We start from the raw sequence: 14364 nt of genomic DNA, 5'->3' as shown, positions 1-14364 counted from the left end.
TCAACAGGGTGAGGATATTTTTAGATGTTGGAACTTTCAGTATTTTATTACTGTGTAAATCTGTTCAACGCCTAGGCCCTAGGATATCTTCCGAATTACTCCGGATAGTAACCTGAATCAGAGGGGAAGAAATCTATGGAATATGATAGAATCTATTATTGTACATCATATAGTGGAATCCTAGTATTTTAGAGTGATGTGGCCTATTAGAGCTTCCCCCACCCTCGGCCTTTCTTGCTGTAACAGTAGATTAGGATCTAGTTCCTCAGAGATGCAGTATTGTCAGCTCCAAGCATTCAGAAATCATGGGTTGTGCCCTACAGAATTGTGATTTTCAAAAAAATTGGGTTATTTTGATTGACTTTTTTTTTAAAGCGTGCAGGGATTGTATTTGAAAGCTTTTATCTACAACTGTGAGGGCTAGAAACTTTTTTTACGTGGAAGCTCAGATTCTCACATAATCACTTGTCTCCAAAAGCTGGGGCTTTCTTCCACTCACCCTGCAAAAATAGAAAGGGGCCTTAAACTGGCTCGACATGAGGGAACCCCTGCATAGCATTCCATTGACTTCAGTAGGGTTCTGTACAGCCTCAGGGGTCTGCTTACATGGAGCCAATTTCAGGATCAGCCTTAAGATTTGTAACAGAGTTGAGCAAAGATTTGCCCAATATTTGGCCATGTTTATGACCTCACATTGCGTATTTTCCCTGCCCCAGTGATGTGCCTCATTGAAACATGGGTGCACGGTTGCACGTCAAAATCTTACTCAGCAGGGAGAGGGTGAAAGAGAATCAAAGCTTAAGATCATGACTCGTGTGTGTGTGTGTTCAACTCTGTTGCACAGTTTTATAAGGTAGGATTAAAAAGGGGAAATGCAGGTATAAATATAAATTGTGGCACTAAGTCAGTCAGAATCTGAGTTTGATAAAAAAGCTGACCCAGTTTGGTACTGTAACTACATATGCTTAAAAGGGACTAATTTTAAAAACATCAAGGCAGATTCCCAGAAGCTGGCTGAGGGAAGTGGAAATCCCTACACCAGTAAACCACATTGCACCAAAGGGAGAATTTGGTCCAAGGGCAGGTGATGAATGCACTCAGAATTTCCCCTGGGGAAGAAAGAGGGGAAACTCTTCAGAGCTTGCAAGAGCTCTGCTGATTGCTGTGCTTCCTTCTCACTTGCATACTTTTTTGGTCTGGGCTACTGTCTTCTAAGCTTCTCCTTCCACCATAGTGAAAGGAAAATTGCAGCCATTTTCTGCCATCATGACCTCCAACTGCAGCCTTTTTTCTGTCAGAGTCAACAACAACAGTATAAATCCACCTTGGATTTATACTATCAGGTTTGGGCCTGAGTGAATTGAATGGCCATATTGATTCCTTGTCTATGCCTTTCTTTGTCCACATACTCTATTAGATGTAGATATTAACCAAACCCCTCCCCCAGCCAAAAAAAGTTGACTTTCTTCAAGTGACAGGCCTGAAAAGTCCTGGTGTCCACTCCGTTGACCTGTTTTTTATCTCTTAATTATGAGAGAGTCCATGTATATTTTTAATACTAAATTGCATTCCACATAGTTTGAGACATTAAATATATAAAAGCCTTGTCTTTCAGTTTGCTTCAGCAGCCCAGAGAGCTGTAGGTACATTAGTAAATTGATTCTGAAAATTCTGGCACTTCAATTCATTGCGTATGTCACTGTATGCAGTATTTTGTGCAAAATAAGCATCTAAACTAACTTATAAAGTGTAAGTATCCAGTTTACAGCATCTTATGAGCTCAGTTGAGATGTTTGTAAAGAAAGCTGATAAGAAAGCGAGATGGATATTATACCCATGTTCGTTTGGCAGAATCTGATGGGTCACACTTATATTCAACCCATGCGGGCATTGCTGATTGTAGAGACACAAAAACTAAGCCCCCTAAACTTAAGCAGTTGTCACAGTGAAGAAGCAGTTGCCTCTATAATATCTTCCCCACTGGAGAACTTTTTTTTTCTGTGGCGTTTGACTCTTAAGTCTAGATTCTCTGTGGCTTAGTTTCCAAACAGCATGAATCTATGGCTGAGGATAAACTTGATATTCAAGATTTCAATATTTTCTACAGCTCTGTAGAAAGTGTTACAAGATAGCTCAGTCTTTGATTAAAACAAAATATGCTCCTCTCTATGAAAGAAGAGTTAATTTTGTGTGAAATACTAAGATTAGCTTTTGTGTGTGTTTTATTCAGAATCATGTAGTATGTCTCATAATGTAATAAACTTTTGTTTTTTGCCACTAATTCATGAAATGTTTGTTTAGATATTATGGGGGCATATGCATATAGCCCCCATAATATGGTAAGCACTTAATAAACTAGATTGATCTTTTTGGCAAAGGCTGCACTGTGTAAAACAAATTAAATCTGAAATAACTGGTCTTGATCATTTTCTACTGATTGCTAAAATGGGTTTCCCAATAGTGTTTTATTTTTCTGTTTTATTTCAACAATACATATGTAGTAGTTTTTGTTCTCATTCCAATAACAGACCTATAGCCTTCAGTAGTAATTCTTTACCAACTGTTGTTTGTAACTGTAATAACTATGAAACGTCATGAAACATAAACTTTAGGAAAAATATTTCCCTCATGTACTATAAATAAAATCCCAATTTTGTTTTTCCCCGCTAAAGGAATACAAATGCCAATATTTTAAACAACAAATTAATTCTGAATTTCCTATATATTAGGTAGGTTAGGTATTTGTTTTTTATCTCTTAATTATGAGAGAGTCCATGTATATTTTTAATACTAAATTGCATTCCACATAGTTTGAGACATTAAATATATAAAAGCCTTGTCTTTCAGTTTGCTTCAGCAGCCCAGATAAAATATATCTAAACTTTATAGAGCTGTTTTTTTCTGTTTTAGGCCCCACTTCAGCAAAACATTTAAGCACATGGTTAAATTCATCCCTGTTTAGCAAAGCACTTAAGCATGTTCCTAAGTTTAATCATGTGCTTAAGCCCTATTAATGTATAGTGCAAGGGGCTCAAATTCAGTTTACCTTAGTGCCAGTGCCAGTCCTCAAATCCTCCCAGCGGGCAAATAATGTCCCTCATGCCGCCCAGATCCCGCCCTCCAAAACTCTGTCGCCCCCCCCCCCCCCAAAAAAAAAAAACAAACAAAACTCCACCCCCCCACCTGCCTAAGGCTCTGGTAGGGAGTTTGGGTGGGGGAGGAGGTCTGGGGTGCAGGCTCTGGGATGGAGTTTTGGTGCTGGGTGCAGGCTCTGGGCTGGGGCAGGGGGTGGGGGTTCAGGCTCTGGGAGGGAGTTTGGCGGGGTGTGGGGAGGGGGACAGGGTGCAGGCTCTGGGAGGGAGTTTGGGGGGTGAGAGGGTGGGGAGGGAGTGCAGGCTCTGGGAGGGGGTTGGGGGGTGCAGTGCTTACCTGGGGCTCCAAGGCAGGGCGGACTGGGAGGCCTCCACGTGCCCCCTCACTCAGACACTGCCCCTGCAGCTTCCCATTGGCCGCAGGGGCACTCGGGACAGGGCAGCGCGTGAAGGCAAAGCCCCGCTCCGGGGCCGCAGGAAGGGGCCGGCAGACACATGGAGCGAGCAGGCAGACGCCGCTCAGCTCAGCTCCGCTTGGGGCCCTGGGCCATTTTAAATCACCTGGCGGAAGGGAGTGCCCGGGGGCGGCAGGTGGGGCCAAGGGAGAGACTCGGTGCCAAAACTGCTGGAGCACTGCAGGCCACATTGGGGAGGTTTGCGGGCCGCCAGTTTGAGACGCCTGGTCTAGTGTTTAAGGGTAAAACTTTCAATAGCACCAAAGTCCCATTTTCAAAAGGGACTTAGGAAGCGCTGAGGAGCCTACGTCTCCCAGAATCCCAAGTTCCATTGACTTTCAAGGAGCCTGTGGGTAAGCCTACACTGCAGTTAGAGGGTTCCAGAGCTTGGGTTCCAGCCAAAGCCCGCACGTCTACATCACAATTAAACAAGCGCTTAGCCCCATGAGTCCAGCTGACGTGGGCCAGCTGTGGGTGTCTAATTACAGTGTAGACATACCCTATAGACTCCTGATTGCCTCCAAAGTCCCTTTTGAATATGGGACTTAGGCTCATAAGTCCCTCTGGTGCTTTTGGAAATTTTACCCTACGGGCCCAATTTTAAAGGTATTAGAGCATCTAAAGATGCTGGTAGGTGCTTTTGAAACTTCCACTAAGCTCCTATCTGCATCTTTAGGTGCCTAAATACTTTTAAAAATCTGCCCCAAGTGCAGATTGAAAGGATGGTTTGCCAACTCAGGGCCTTAAGCAGTTACACTTATAATGATGAAGAAATATTGACTGACTTAAGTGTTGGTTCTTTTTCTTGGGTCATAATTTGGCCTGGTCAGTTATAGTGCCTTCAAATAAGTGACTAAACGTTACAGAAAATTGTATTATAGTTTGTAAATGTTTGTTTGTTTCGCTATTTGCCGTTTTAAAAAAAATGTTGTTAAAGGGCACAGATGTGGAAACATTAAGGTATTTTAAACAGGTGGGTTTTTTGGGTTTTTTTTTGTAGTTATATCAACAAAATAATCTAACACCAAACTAGTTACAAAAAACCCATAAACAAAAACACCACGGCCACCACCACTAACCCTTTTTTCAGTTTCAATGTTGGTGTGTTTTTAGGCAAAAACAAACATCCTTTTGTCTCGGGAAAGAAGTAATAGACGTGTCAGTGTGTGTTAACATATTTGACAAACTATGGCAGCAAAAACTATCCTTTTTTATATTTTGGCATGAACAATTGCCCTTTTATTGGGCCATTAATGCTATATCGGAGCATCCACAGACAATAATTTAGCAGCTGTTTATCAGGAGCTTTCATAAAGCATTGAATAGTATTCCAGCATTCAGTAACCTTAACAACAGCATTTCAGAATCTGTGCCTGTTTAAATGGGATATCTGTAAATGTAGTTGTTCAGGGATGCATGACCCACATACCCTATAAATTTGATTGGAAGTTACAGTGCTGGCATAGGCTGATGGATAGCAGATTAGAACCCTGATTAACCATGTGATTCGCAGGCTGGGAATATATTGTCCTAAGCAAGATTCATCAGATGCAATCAGAATGTCAAGTGGTCAGATGAAATTCAAATGTGCTGTGTGGCTTTTTTCTTGTGCTTTTCTTCTTAGGTTCCATCCTCCTTCCCCCCCCCCCCCTTTTTATTTCCAAAGCTGAAAAATACCACTTTGATGAATTTGCTCCTCACCCTAAAGCTGTCTGTCTGTTATTCATCAGAAAGCAGGTCGCAGTTCAGTGAGCAGAAGAAAAGATTTTAATAGAAGCTGTGCCAAGGGCTGTAATGCATCATTTTAGGGCCCTAATTACATTACAATGACAAATATCAATGGTGACAACAGCAATAACCTACATCCTTTAATGGCTATGCTGGAAAAGGAGTTTGGGCTCTGCGCCATTAGATTAGACTTGGTTTCAAAACATAGGCCATTAGAAGTGTGTGTCCACAGTATTATTGGCCGATAACTGAAGCCCAGTGGAAAGGCCTGTAAATAAATGATGCCTCTCTAAAGCTTGGTCCTGTGAGACAAAAGAGGCAAAATTAGATGGCCGTGGAAGCAGCAGTGTTTCCGAGGCAACTTTAGTTTCAAAGTGAGGAAATGGCTGCTTACGTTTATGAAATCATACTTTTCCCCCCTCCTGCCAATTAGGATGGTCATGAAAAATCCAATGGCAAAGCATCTCAAAACAAAAAGATACTCGTAGACAAAGCGGCTAATTTTAAAATGAAGGAGGTTTTTAAATATCATCGATGTATCTCTATATTTAAAACTTTTCTTTTCTTTTTCTTTCTCTCTCTTTTTGCCTGTTAGGCAGCAAAGACTGGTGTAGGAGGTATTGTACGGGCTTCATAACCACTTCAGGCCCACTGATATACTAACCCACGTTATTGGTGCCTCTCTCTGCAGATAATGGAACGGCACAGCAAGAAATCAGACTATCTGGCTTCCAGGGGTTAACTCTCTTTATTATGTTTGATAATAAATAGTTAAGCACACTAAAAACTAAACCTGCTGTCATACTACTCTGCAGACTTCAGTGTGTGAAACACTGCATATTCCTAGGTTTCAGAGTAGCATCCGTGTTAGTCTGTATCCGCAAAAGGAATAGGAGTACTTGTGGTACCTTAGAGACTAACCAATTTATTTGAGCATAAGCTTTCGTGAGCTACAGCTCACTAAAGCTTATGCTCAAATAAATGTGTTAGTCTCTAAGGTGCCACAAGTACTCCTTTTTCTTTTTGCATATTCCTCATACTTGTATTCCATGAATCCATGCCAGTTCTTTAGATTTTGATGCATTTCTTCATTTGCTTTATTCCTGCAAAAGATACACAAAAGTGTTTGGTTTTGGGGGTGTTTTTTTGGGGCATTTTACATTATCCTTCATAACAGGACATGTGGCAACACAGGCTGTAGATGTGCTTACTGTGAACATACATTTGCTTTGGTTAAATGGGAAAGAAGGAAATGGAAGAATAATGGTTTGAACAAACCTAAGACTAACTTGTGTACTACTAATAATTTTAGTACAGGCAGTGTACTCAATGCAAAGACAGTCCCTGCCCCTGAAGACTTTTTCTAATCTACAAGAATGCCTAAAATAATAAAATTTTCCAATTTCACCTAAGTATTTGACTAATAAAGAATATGTCAAGGTGCTTCAGTTTCAAGGCTTTATTTTTGGACAAGATTCCTCCTTCCTTTCGCTCCCCCCCCCCCATTTTGTCCCCCCTGCAGGGAAGAAAGACATTTTGATTCTCAAACTGAGCTAGTCTCTTCCTCCTGTAATTACCTGGTCTAGTAGGTGGTAATTTGATGCATGTTTTGGGTGAACACATAGAGCAACTTATTTACTGTAAATTCTTATTTGATGTTAAAGGTGAAAATCTCTTACTCCTGAGATGATGATTTAGATAGCTTCTCTCTTTTTGGTTTTGATACCAAAAGAAAAAAAAAAAACAGTCTAAGACTAGAACCTTGAATGTGAGCCCCTTCAAACTCTGAAGGCAGTAGTGGACCGAGCATTTGAGACAACCTGGCCTCCACTGTCTTATTTTTGGAGCAGATCCAAAATTTCTTTTAAGTTTTGGTGTTGTTAAAAACGATGAGACTGGCTCACCTTGCAAGATTACTGATATTTATGATAACCGCTCATGAGAATTTGCTGTTGTCTAATCTAAAACCCAGGCCTTAAACTAGCTCTAGTCAGGATCCAAAACCATTCTGTTCATCCATTTGTAAAATGAGCCTTTCTTTGCCTTTCTTGGTCTAAGCGGAGTAAAGATCTTGCCAAAATAATTTGGTGGCACTTGAGTATTAATGCCAACGGTCCAATCCTGTGTGGAATATTCCTGGGATCATGGTCTTTAAGTTCAGAAGTTCACAATAGTCTAGGTATAAGAAAGTAGTGGATAAACTGTGGATATTTATCAGTGTACACTATATATATATATATATATATATATATATATATATATATATATATATATATATATTTATAGTAATAACCAAACAGCAATGAGCAGCCTGATTTTTGTTAACCAAGGATGTATTAGCTGTAATTTTTTCCTAATCGTTTTGATATTTACTCTTATTCTAAACCATGAAACTAAAGCCTTTTCTTTGAAAACATATGTGACAGCCCAAAACTCAAATACATAAGCATCCTTTAATGCAAAGATGTCCGTCCTAGTTCAGGTAACAAACTTGATATGTCTTTCTCTTCTCTTCCACGCCCTTCAAGTCCAAAATGGAAACAGTGCTTATCACCACTATGTACCTTTGCCCTGGTAGCTCAGTGACTTGACAGAGGCTTTCAGAATGTATCCAAAGAACATCAAGGGCCACCTTAAATAACTTTCTGAAGATTAGTTCAGCATGGCTGCCTGGCATCATTGCAAGGCCACACAGAAATGTGGTGGATTAATCCATGGAAAGTAATGGTTCAGTATATTTTTTTCTCTCTGAAAGAGAGACACAGATTGAATACCTGGTGGATCCAGAATGCAGAAATTTGAATGTCCTTTTTGGCTTTGCTACAACTCCACAATGCTTTATAACTGTGCCCACCTCCTTCCTGTCTTGTAGCCTTCAGCAATAACGCAGACCATGTTTCAGTCACATCTTGCCTCCACTGTCAGGCCTTCATGAATGAAGAATACTATCATTAAGCAAGCCTGTCTTGTTGCAGATCATTTGTTGGAGGCAGCTAAAAGTTCTAAGCAACATAACTTCAGAGAGAAGGACCCGTCTAGTAACCTGCCTAGTGGAACGCCATACTCAAAGCACCAGTACTTCTGCTTTGTTCTTTATCAGAGGATCCTCTCACCTCTTCACACACCAATGTCTTGGAAAGCTTTGTAGTATTTATTACTGCTTATGTTCTACTTATACTCTACAATGTGCAATCACCTGCCTCCCTAAGATGACTGTAATTCCTAATGTCATTGGAACTTTTCAGTGAAGAACAGTACTGATGGGGTTGACTAGACCTAAAAGTGCATATGCATCATGTATATTAACAAGGAACTTCTGTGTTGTTCATGTAAATAAACTACAAAAATAAAAAATAGTGTTAGCCTGTGGCTAGAAATCTGAATCTTAAGTGCGGGCTTTTTCTTTCATTTTCTTCCACGTCTTGTTGTTCCCTCCCAAGAGTTGAATACTGTTGAGATGTCTTGCCATCATTAAAAATTCTTCGCTTCTCCCATACAACTCTTTCATACTTTATCCAGGAGCAGACTGCTGTCTCCACAGGTCCAGGTAGCCTGACTTTTCTGTATGAAGCAACCGTTAAAGTGCTGCAGTTTCATAGTATTCTGGGACCACTAATATTTAAGGCCTGCATAATGGTTTACCTTCTAACCTCCTGTTTACAATTGCTCAGACCTTCCAGAAACACTTTTCTGGCTGATGCGTCTCAAGCTCAGACTCTGCTTGTCAGGGTGTGTGTGTGTGTGTGTAAATTCTTTTTCTCATGGGGGGGAAAACCTCTTGCAACTGTTTTTAAACAGTTCCATAGCTGAAACAGCTGTACTTCAATGTTGAAATTTAGCGTGGACATAACTGTAACTGGGGAGAAGTGCCTTTATGTAGGCTAGGTAAAATGGTCTTTGATGTGGCTAAATTTATGCGGCAGTTCAGCAAAAAGTTCGAGACACGATGCAGGAATCACTTGGTGAAATTCTATGGCCTATGTTAGGTAGGTCAGACTCGATGATCATAATGATCATTTCTTGGCTTAAAAATCTGTGACTGTGAGCCTTTCCACTGCAGTTTATGTACGTTTATGCTCACTCTTAAAGAGTGCAGTTAAGGAAGAATATTCAATGCACATGTGACTATTAGGGTTGCCAATTTTCAGAAAACCAAACACCCTTTTACCCCACCTGCTGCCCTGCACCCTCTCTGAGGTGCCCTGCTCACTCCATCCCCCTCCCTCCATTACTTGCTCATTTTACCAGTCTGGGAAGAGGGTTGGGATGTGGGAGGGGGTGTGGCGTGCAGGAGGGGGCTCGGGCTGGGGCAGGGGGTTAGAGTGCGGGAGGGGGAGTGGGCTCCAGGTGTGGGCTCTGAGGTGGAGATGGGGATGAGGGTTTTGGGTGCACGAGGGGGCTCAGGGCTGGGGCAGGAGTTTGAGGGGCTGAGGGGTGCAGGTTCTGGGCGGCGCTTACCTCAGGCAGGTCCCAGAAGTGGCAACTTGTCCCTCAGGCTCCGAGGGCAAGGGGCAGCCACGGGGGCTCTGTGTGCTGCCCCCGTCCACAGGCTCCACCCCGCAGCTCACATTGGTTACGGTTCCTGGCCAGTGGGAGCTGCGGAGCCAGCACTTGGGGCTGGGGCAGTGTGTGGATCTCCCATTGGTTGCCCCACCCCTTAGGAGCCAGAGGGACACGTCACCGCTTCCGGGAGCCAGGTTAGGAGCCTGCCTGCGCTGCCAGCCAGACTTTTATTGGCCCGGTCAACAGTGCTGACCGGAGCCACCAGGGTCCCTTTTCGACTGGGTGTTCTGGTCGAAAACCAGACACCTGGCAGCCCTACTGACCAACTTATCTGTGGGGTACGAAGGGGACTGAAAGCATATATGGGCTGAGTAGGGTTGCCAACTTCCTAACTGCACAAAACTAAACACCCTTGCCATGCCCCATCCCTTCCTTGAGGCCCCGTCCCTGCCCTGCCCCTTCTACGAGGCCCTGCCCCCCACTCACTCCATCCATTCTCCCACCATCACTTGCTCTCCCCAACCCTCACTCGGGTGAGGGCTCTGGTTGGGGGTGTGGGCTCTGGGGTGGGGCTAGGGATGAGGGAGGGGCTCAGAGCTAAAGGACAGGATGGGGGCTCCAGCTGGGGGTGTGGGCTCCGGGGTGGGGTTTGGGGTGGAGTAGGGGGCTCGGCTGGGGCAGGGGGTTGGGGTGCAGGAGGGGGTGAGGGATGCAGGCTATGGCTGGGTGGCACTTACCTCAGGCGGCTCCCGGAAGCGGCCATCGTGTCCGGCTCCTAGGCACAGGGGCGACAGACGCCTCTGCGTGCTGCCTGCGCCTGCAGGCGCCACCCCTACCAATCCTATTGGCCACAGTTCCTAGCCAGTGGGAGCTGCAGAGCCGGCGCTTGGGGTGGAGGCAGCGCATGGAGCCCCCATGGCTGCCCGTGCACCTAGGAGCTGGACATGCCGGCTACTTCTGGGAGCTGTGCGGAGCCAGGGCAGGCAGGGAGCTTGCCTTAGCCATGCTGTGCTGCCGACTGGACTTTTAATGGTGCTGACCAGAGCCGCTAGAGTCCCGTTTTGACTGGGTGTTCCGGTCGAAAATCAGATGCCTGGCAACCCTACGCCTGAGTTTTTGTCCTCAGAACCTGTAAATCTCAAGTTGTAAAGGAGTTAGTTGGGTAAGGCTTCTGCATACATTTCAGGTGCACCAGAGGAAGCTTTGCAGCTGAGGAAGGTATATTCTGCGTTTATTCAGTGGATGACCTAAAATGCATGGATTTTTTTCAACTGTTACAATTACTGATATTTTACAAGTTGGGAGAATTTATGAAATAGTGAAGATTAAGGTCTGAGTTCTGCAAGTTGCTTTGTGAGGGACCCAGGGGAGCCTTGTTGAAGTCAGTAGGGCCCCTCGTGGATGCAGGGGTCTGCCTAATGCAGAACAGAAGGATCAGTGCCGATAGCTTTTTCTTGTTGCTTTTTTAATAAACCTAGAAAATTCTGTATAAAAATAGTTGCATTGTTGCTAAATCTTCAAGTTAGGAAATGCTCCAGCAACATTAATTTTAGCAACTACAACTCAATCTCCTTTTTCCTAGATGAAAAGAACATAGTCTACTATATTTTCTTAAGAGATGTACTGTAGACTACTGTGAAAAATTGCAGGCGTATATAGGTCAGTTAAATTTGGAGGTAAATTAGCTTTGTAGTTAACTGTATAAGCTCCTGAACTGCATTTAAGGAAGGCTGTATTGCTAGATAACCAGAAAATGTGTTGTATGTGAGTGTTGAAAAGTGTCATCATATGCACAAGGGACCAAAGTTAAAATTTCACATGAACCCGTGGCTGTAGCATATCACGACTTCTGATGACCTAGCTTTATAACCATAATGTTTCATTAACCGAGATTTTTATATGGAATGCTAGATACTTTACTAGTAATGATCATCTGTTGGTTAGATAATTTTTTTTAAGGTTTTTGTCATTTAAAAGATTGCATAGTGAGAAGGTTGAAAGGGTTGCTGATGAAAGAAGGAAACCAAAATTGCACAAGTATGAGTGTTTCTGTCATTCTGGTAATGACTTTACAAGAAAAAGAGCATTTTGCCCTCCTATGTAATGAGGAACTAACCCTGTGTAGAATTTATTTTAAGAAAGTCCCTGTAATTGTAACTGCTGTGATAATTTCCCCTACCTACGTTAAGATGTGCGGATTAAATATATATAATAATCCATCTCTATGGAACTATCATATAGAATCAGATTCTGATCACAGTTATACTGGTCTAAATCCAGAGTAATTCCAGTGAATCAGTTGACTTCAGTGAAATGACTCTAGTTTTAATCCAGGAAAAGTGCTCTCAAAGATCTAAGTATTACTTAATTACTTTTCTAACTTCAGAATCTCAAATTGCAATGTCTAGGCTGTATTTTAACATGATCTTCAGTGAAGTTGCATATGATGATTGTAGTGTTCTGACAGTATGTCTTTGGTTCAGAAATTTTCTTTATATGTATTTACCCCCATCTTACAACTGAGTTATTGTCATATTCTTTGAATGAAATTGTCCTTTTTTCTGTGAGGGAATGAAATGTATCGTCAATAGTCAATAATTTTGAAGTTTTTTTTAAGGTTTGAAAATAGTGCTGGAAAAAAGTATGGTTGGTTTGTGTGCTGCTCCTCCTGGAGACTTCATGAAACACCTTCCGATTTTATAATGGAAATGAAATTCTCTTTGGACCATATGGAAGCTCAAAAAAGCTTGTTTTGTGAGGAAACTCTTAAAAATGTGAGCTGTAAATGACTAACAATAGCCATTACCTGTTGTTGCATTGCGTCACTGAATTATTTTTTTATTCTTATTGACTTGTCCAGTTAGAACATGGTTAGACAAAACCATTGATAGATGCTGTTTGATATGTTAGCTGTTCATGCGATAACATTAACATTTGAGAAATATAGAATACACTAACTTCCTTCTTCTTATGTGCAGGCAGAAATTGTCAAGAGGCTGAATGCTATATGTGCGCAAGTCATCCCCTTCTTATCCCAAGAGGTAAGGTAGTTGTTTGCAGGTACTGGCCTAAAAAGATGCTCTGCAGTTGTTGTTGTTGTTACAAAAGTGGAGCTTTGTATTGACCTTTCTGGCTTTGTAAAACTCATGGTGCCTGTATTTCATTTTCCAAGGTGCTGTTCCAACATCAATGTCTTATTAAAAATTCAGTAGAATATAATTTAAGTGCATTAATGTAATAGATCACGTTCTAATGTGCTAAGCAAAATGTAGTTACTTAAAATATTTTGCTGTCATGTACAATGCAGTGTTGCTCAGAATAATGACTTTGTCAAACTCGCATCTAATAGGATAGATTGAAAAATTGCTAGGAATACATGATTTGTGCTACATACTTGACAATGGGCATTAAAAGTAGGCAGAAATATATGTAGGTCTATCAAATGATGATGCTCTAGATAGTAAACATACTAATGAAGCTTTTGTCTGTTGTATTCTTCCTCTCTTATGTCTTCTGTGTGTTTGAGGAAAATACACAGAAGATTAACTCTCTGTAAGCACTGCTTTCAAAATTATGATTCATTTTCATGAGCTTGAGTGCATTGTGGATGCCTTCTGAGAGACACATGGAACTTGAGGGAAGGGTCTGGTGCTGGCTGGGGGAACCTTGCTACCATTGGCTTGTGTGGGATAAAATGAAAGTGTGGTTCATGAAAGGAGAATTCAAGTGTACAGAGGTTTTTAAAAAAAACAAACGTTTTTTGTTGTTTGTTTTTGTGTGTGTGTGCAGGGGCAGGATTTGGACGTGGGGGGCTGTTGGAAGTAGGCTGGCTTGATGCTGTATAATTTAGGGATTCATTTCAGTAAAATCAGTGGTTGGAAGTCAAAGCTTACAGCAGTGTTTCTTTGTAGTGCAGCTGCAAAGCATTGTATTGCAGTCTGAGAATGTACTACGATTCTTTCTCCCACCCTTTCAATTGTTCCACAAAGTGTCATTGCTTTTCAAGAGAGCTGTTCATTCTTCTGCTTGCTGGAGGTCGTGCGTTTGATTCATGCAGCCGTGTGTGTGTGTGTGTGAGTGAGTGAGTGAGAGAGAGAGAAAATAGACCAAAAGCTGCCACTATCTCCTTTGGCCTATAAAGTTGTGTGTGAGGACTAAATGTTGTAGTGAGTTAGTGCACAAACCTTTCTCTGCTGCCACTGGGGGCCAGAATTCAAGTCCTGCCTTGAGTCACAAATGAAAATTAGTTTAATCCTTGTACTCATTTATTAATGCTACAGAAACACTGCACATTTGGAAATTGCTCTGTTCAGGAGTTACACAGGGTTGCAGTAGTGAGATAGGATTAAGGTGTATTGGTTTTTATTTTGGAAAGCAGTCACTGTACCTATTCCTGATTCAAGCCAGTGCTATTGGTCCCTTCGCTCTATGAATACTAAACTGACAAGAGTTTAAAAGACATGTGGGGGAGAGTATTTGGCAAGCATAACTGTGATCTGGGCAAAAAATCAGGTCTAAATGCAGAAGTGACATTTTGCCTGAGATAGGAATAGTGTGGTCCTACATTCAGAGATCTTGATTTTTTA

The 14364-nt window shown here is 42.0% G+C and overlaps 1 protein-coding gene across 4 annotated transcripts in view; it reads left to right on the top strand.

Moving 5' to 3' along the window:
• The window catches only part of LOC144265185 (transducin-like enhancer protein 4), a 120833-nt gene that overhangs the window by 24035 nt on the left and 82434 nt on the right, over window positions 1-14364 (top strand). For all 4 annotated transcript variants that reach the window (XM_077817546.1, XM_077817545.1, XM_077817544.1 and 1 more), the window contains exon 5: window positions 12757-12819. In XM_077817546.1, coding sequence (XP_077673672.1) covers window positions 12757-12819 — 63 coding nt within the window. The remainder of the gene's footprint in view (window positions 1-12756; window positions 12820-14364) is intronic.

Source organism: Eretmochelys imbricata, chromosome 5 (genome assembly GCF_965152235.1).
Source record: "Eretmochelys imbricata isolate rEreImb1 chromosome 5, rEreImb1.hap1, whole genome shotgun sequence".
Classification (NCBI taxonomy): domain Eukaryota; kingdom Metazoa; phylum Chordata; order Testudines; family Cheloniidae; genus Eretmochelys; species Eretmochelys imbricata.
Note: the sequence above shows the minus strand (reverse complement) of the source record. Positions and strands in the feature narration are given on the sequence as shown.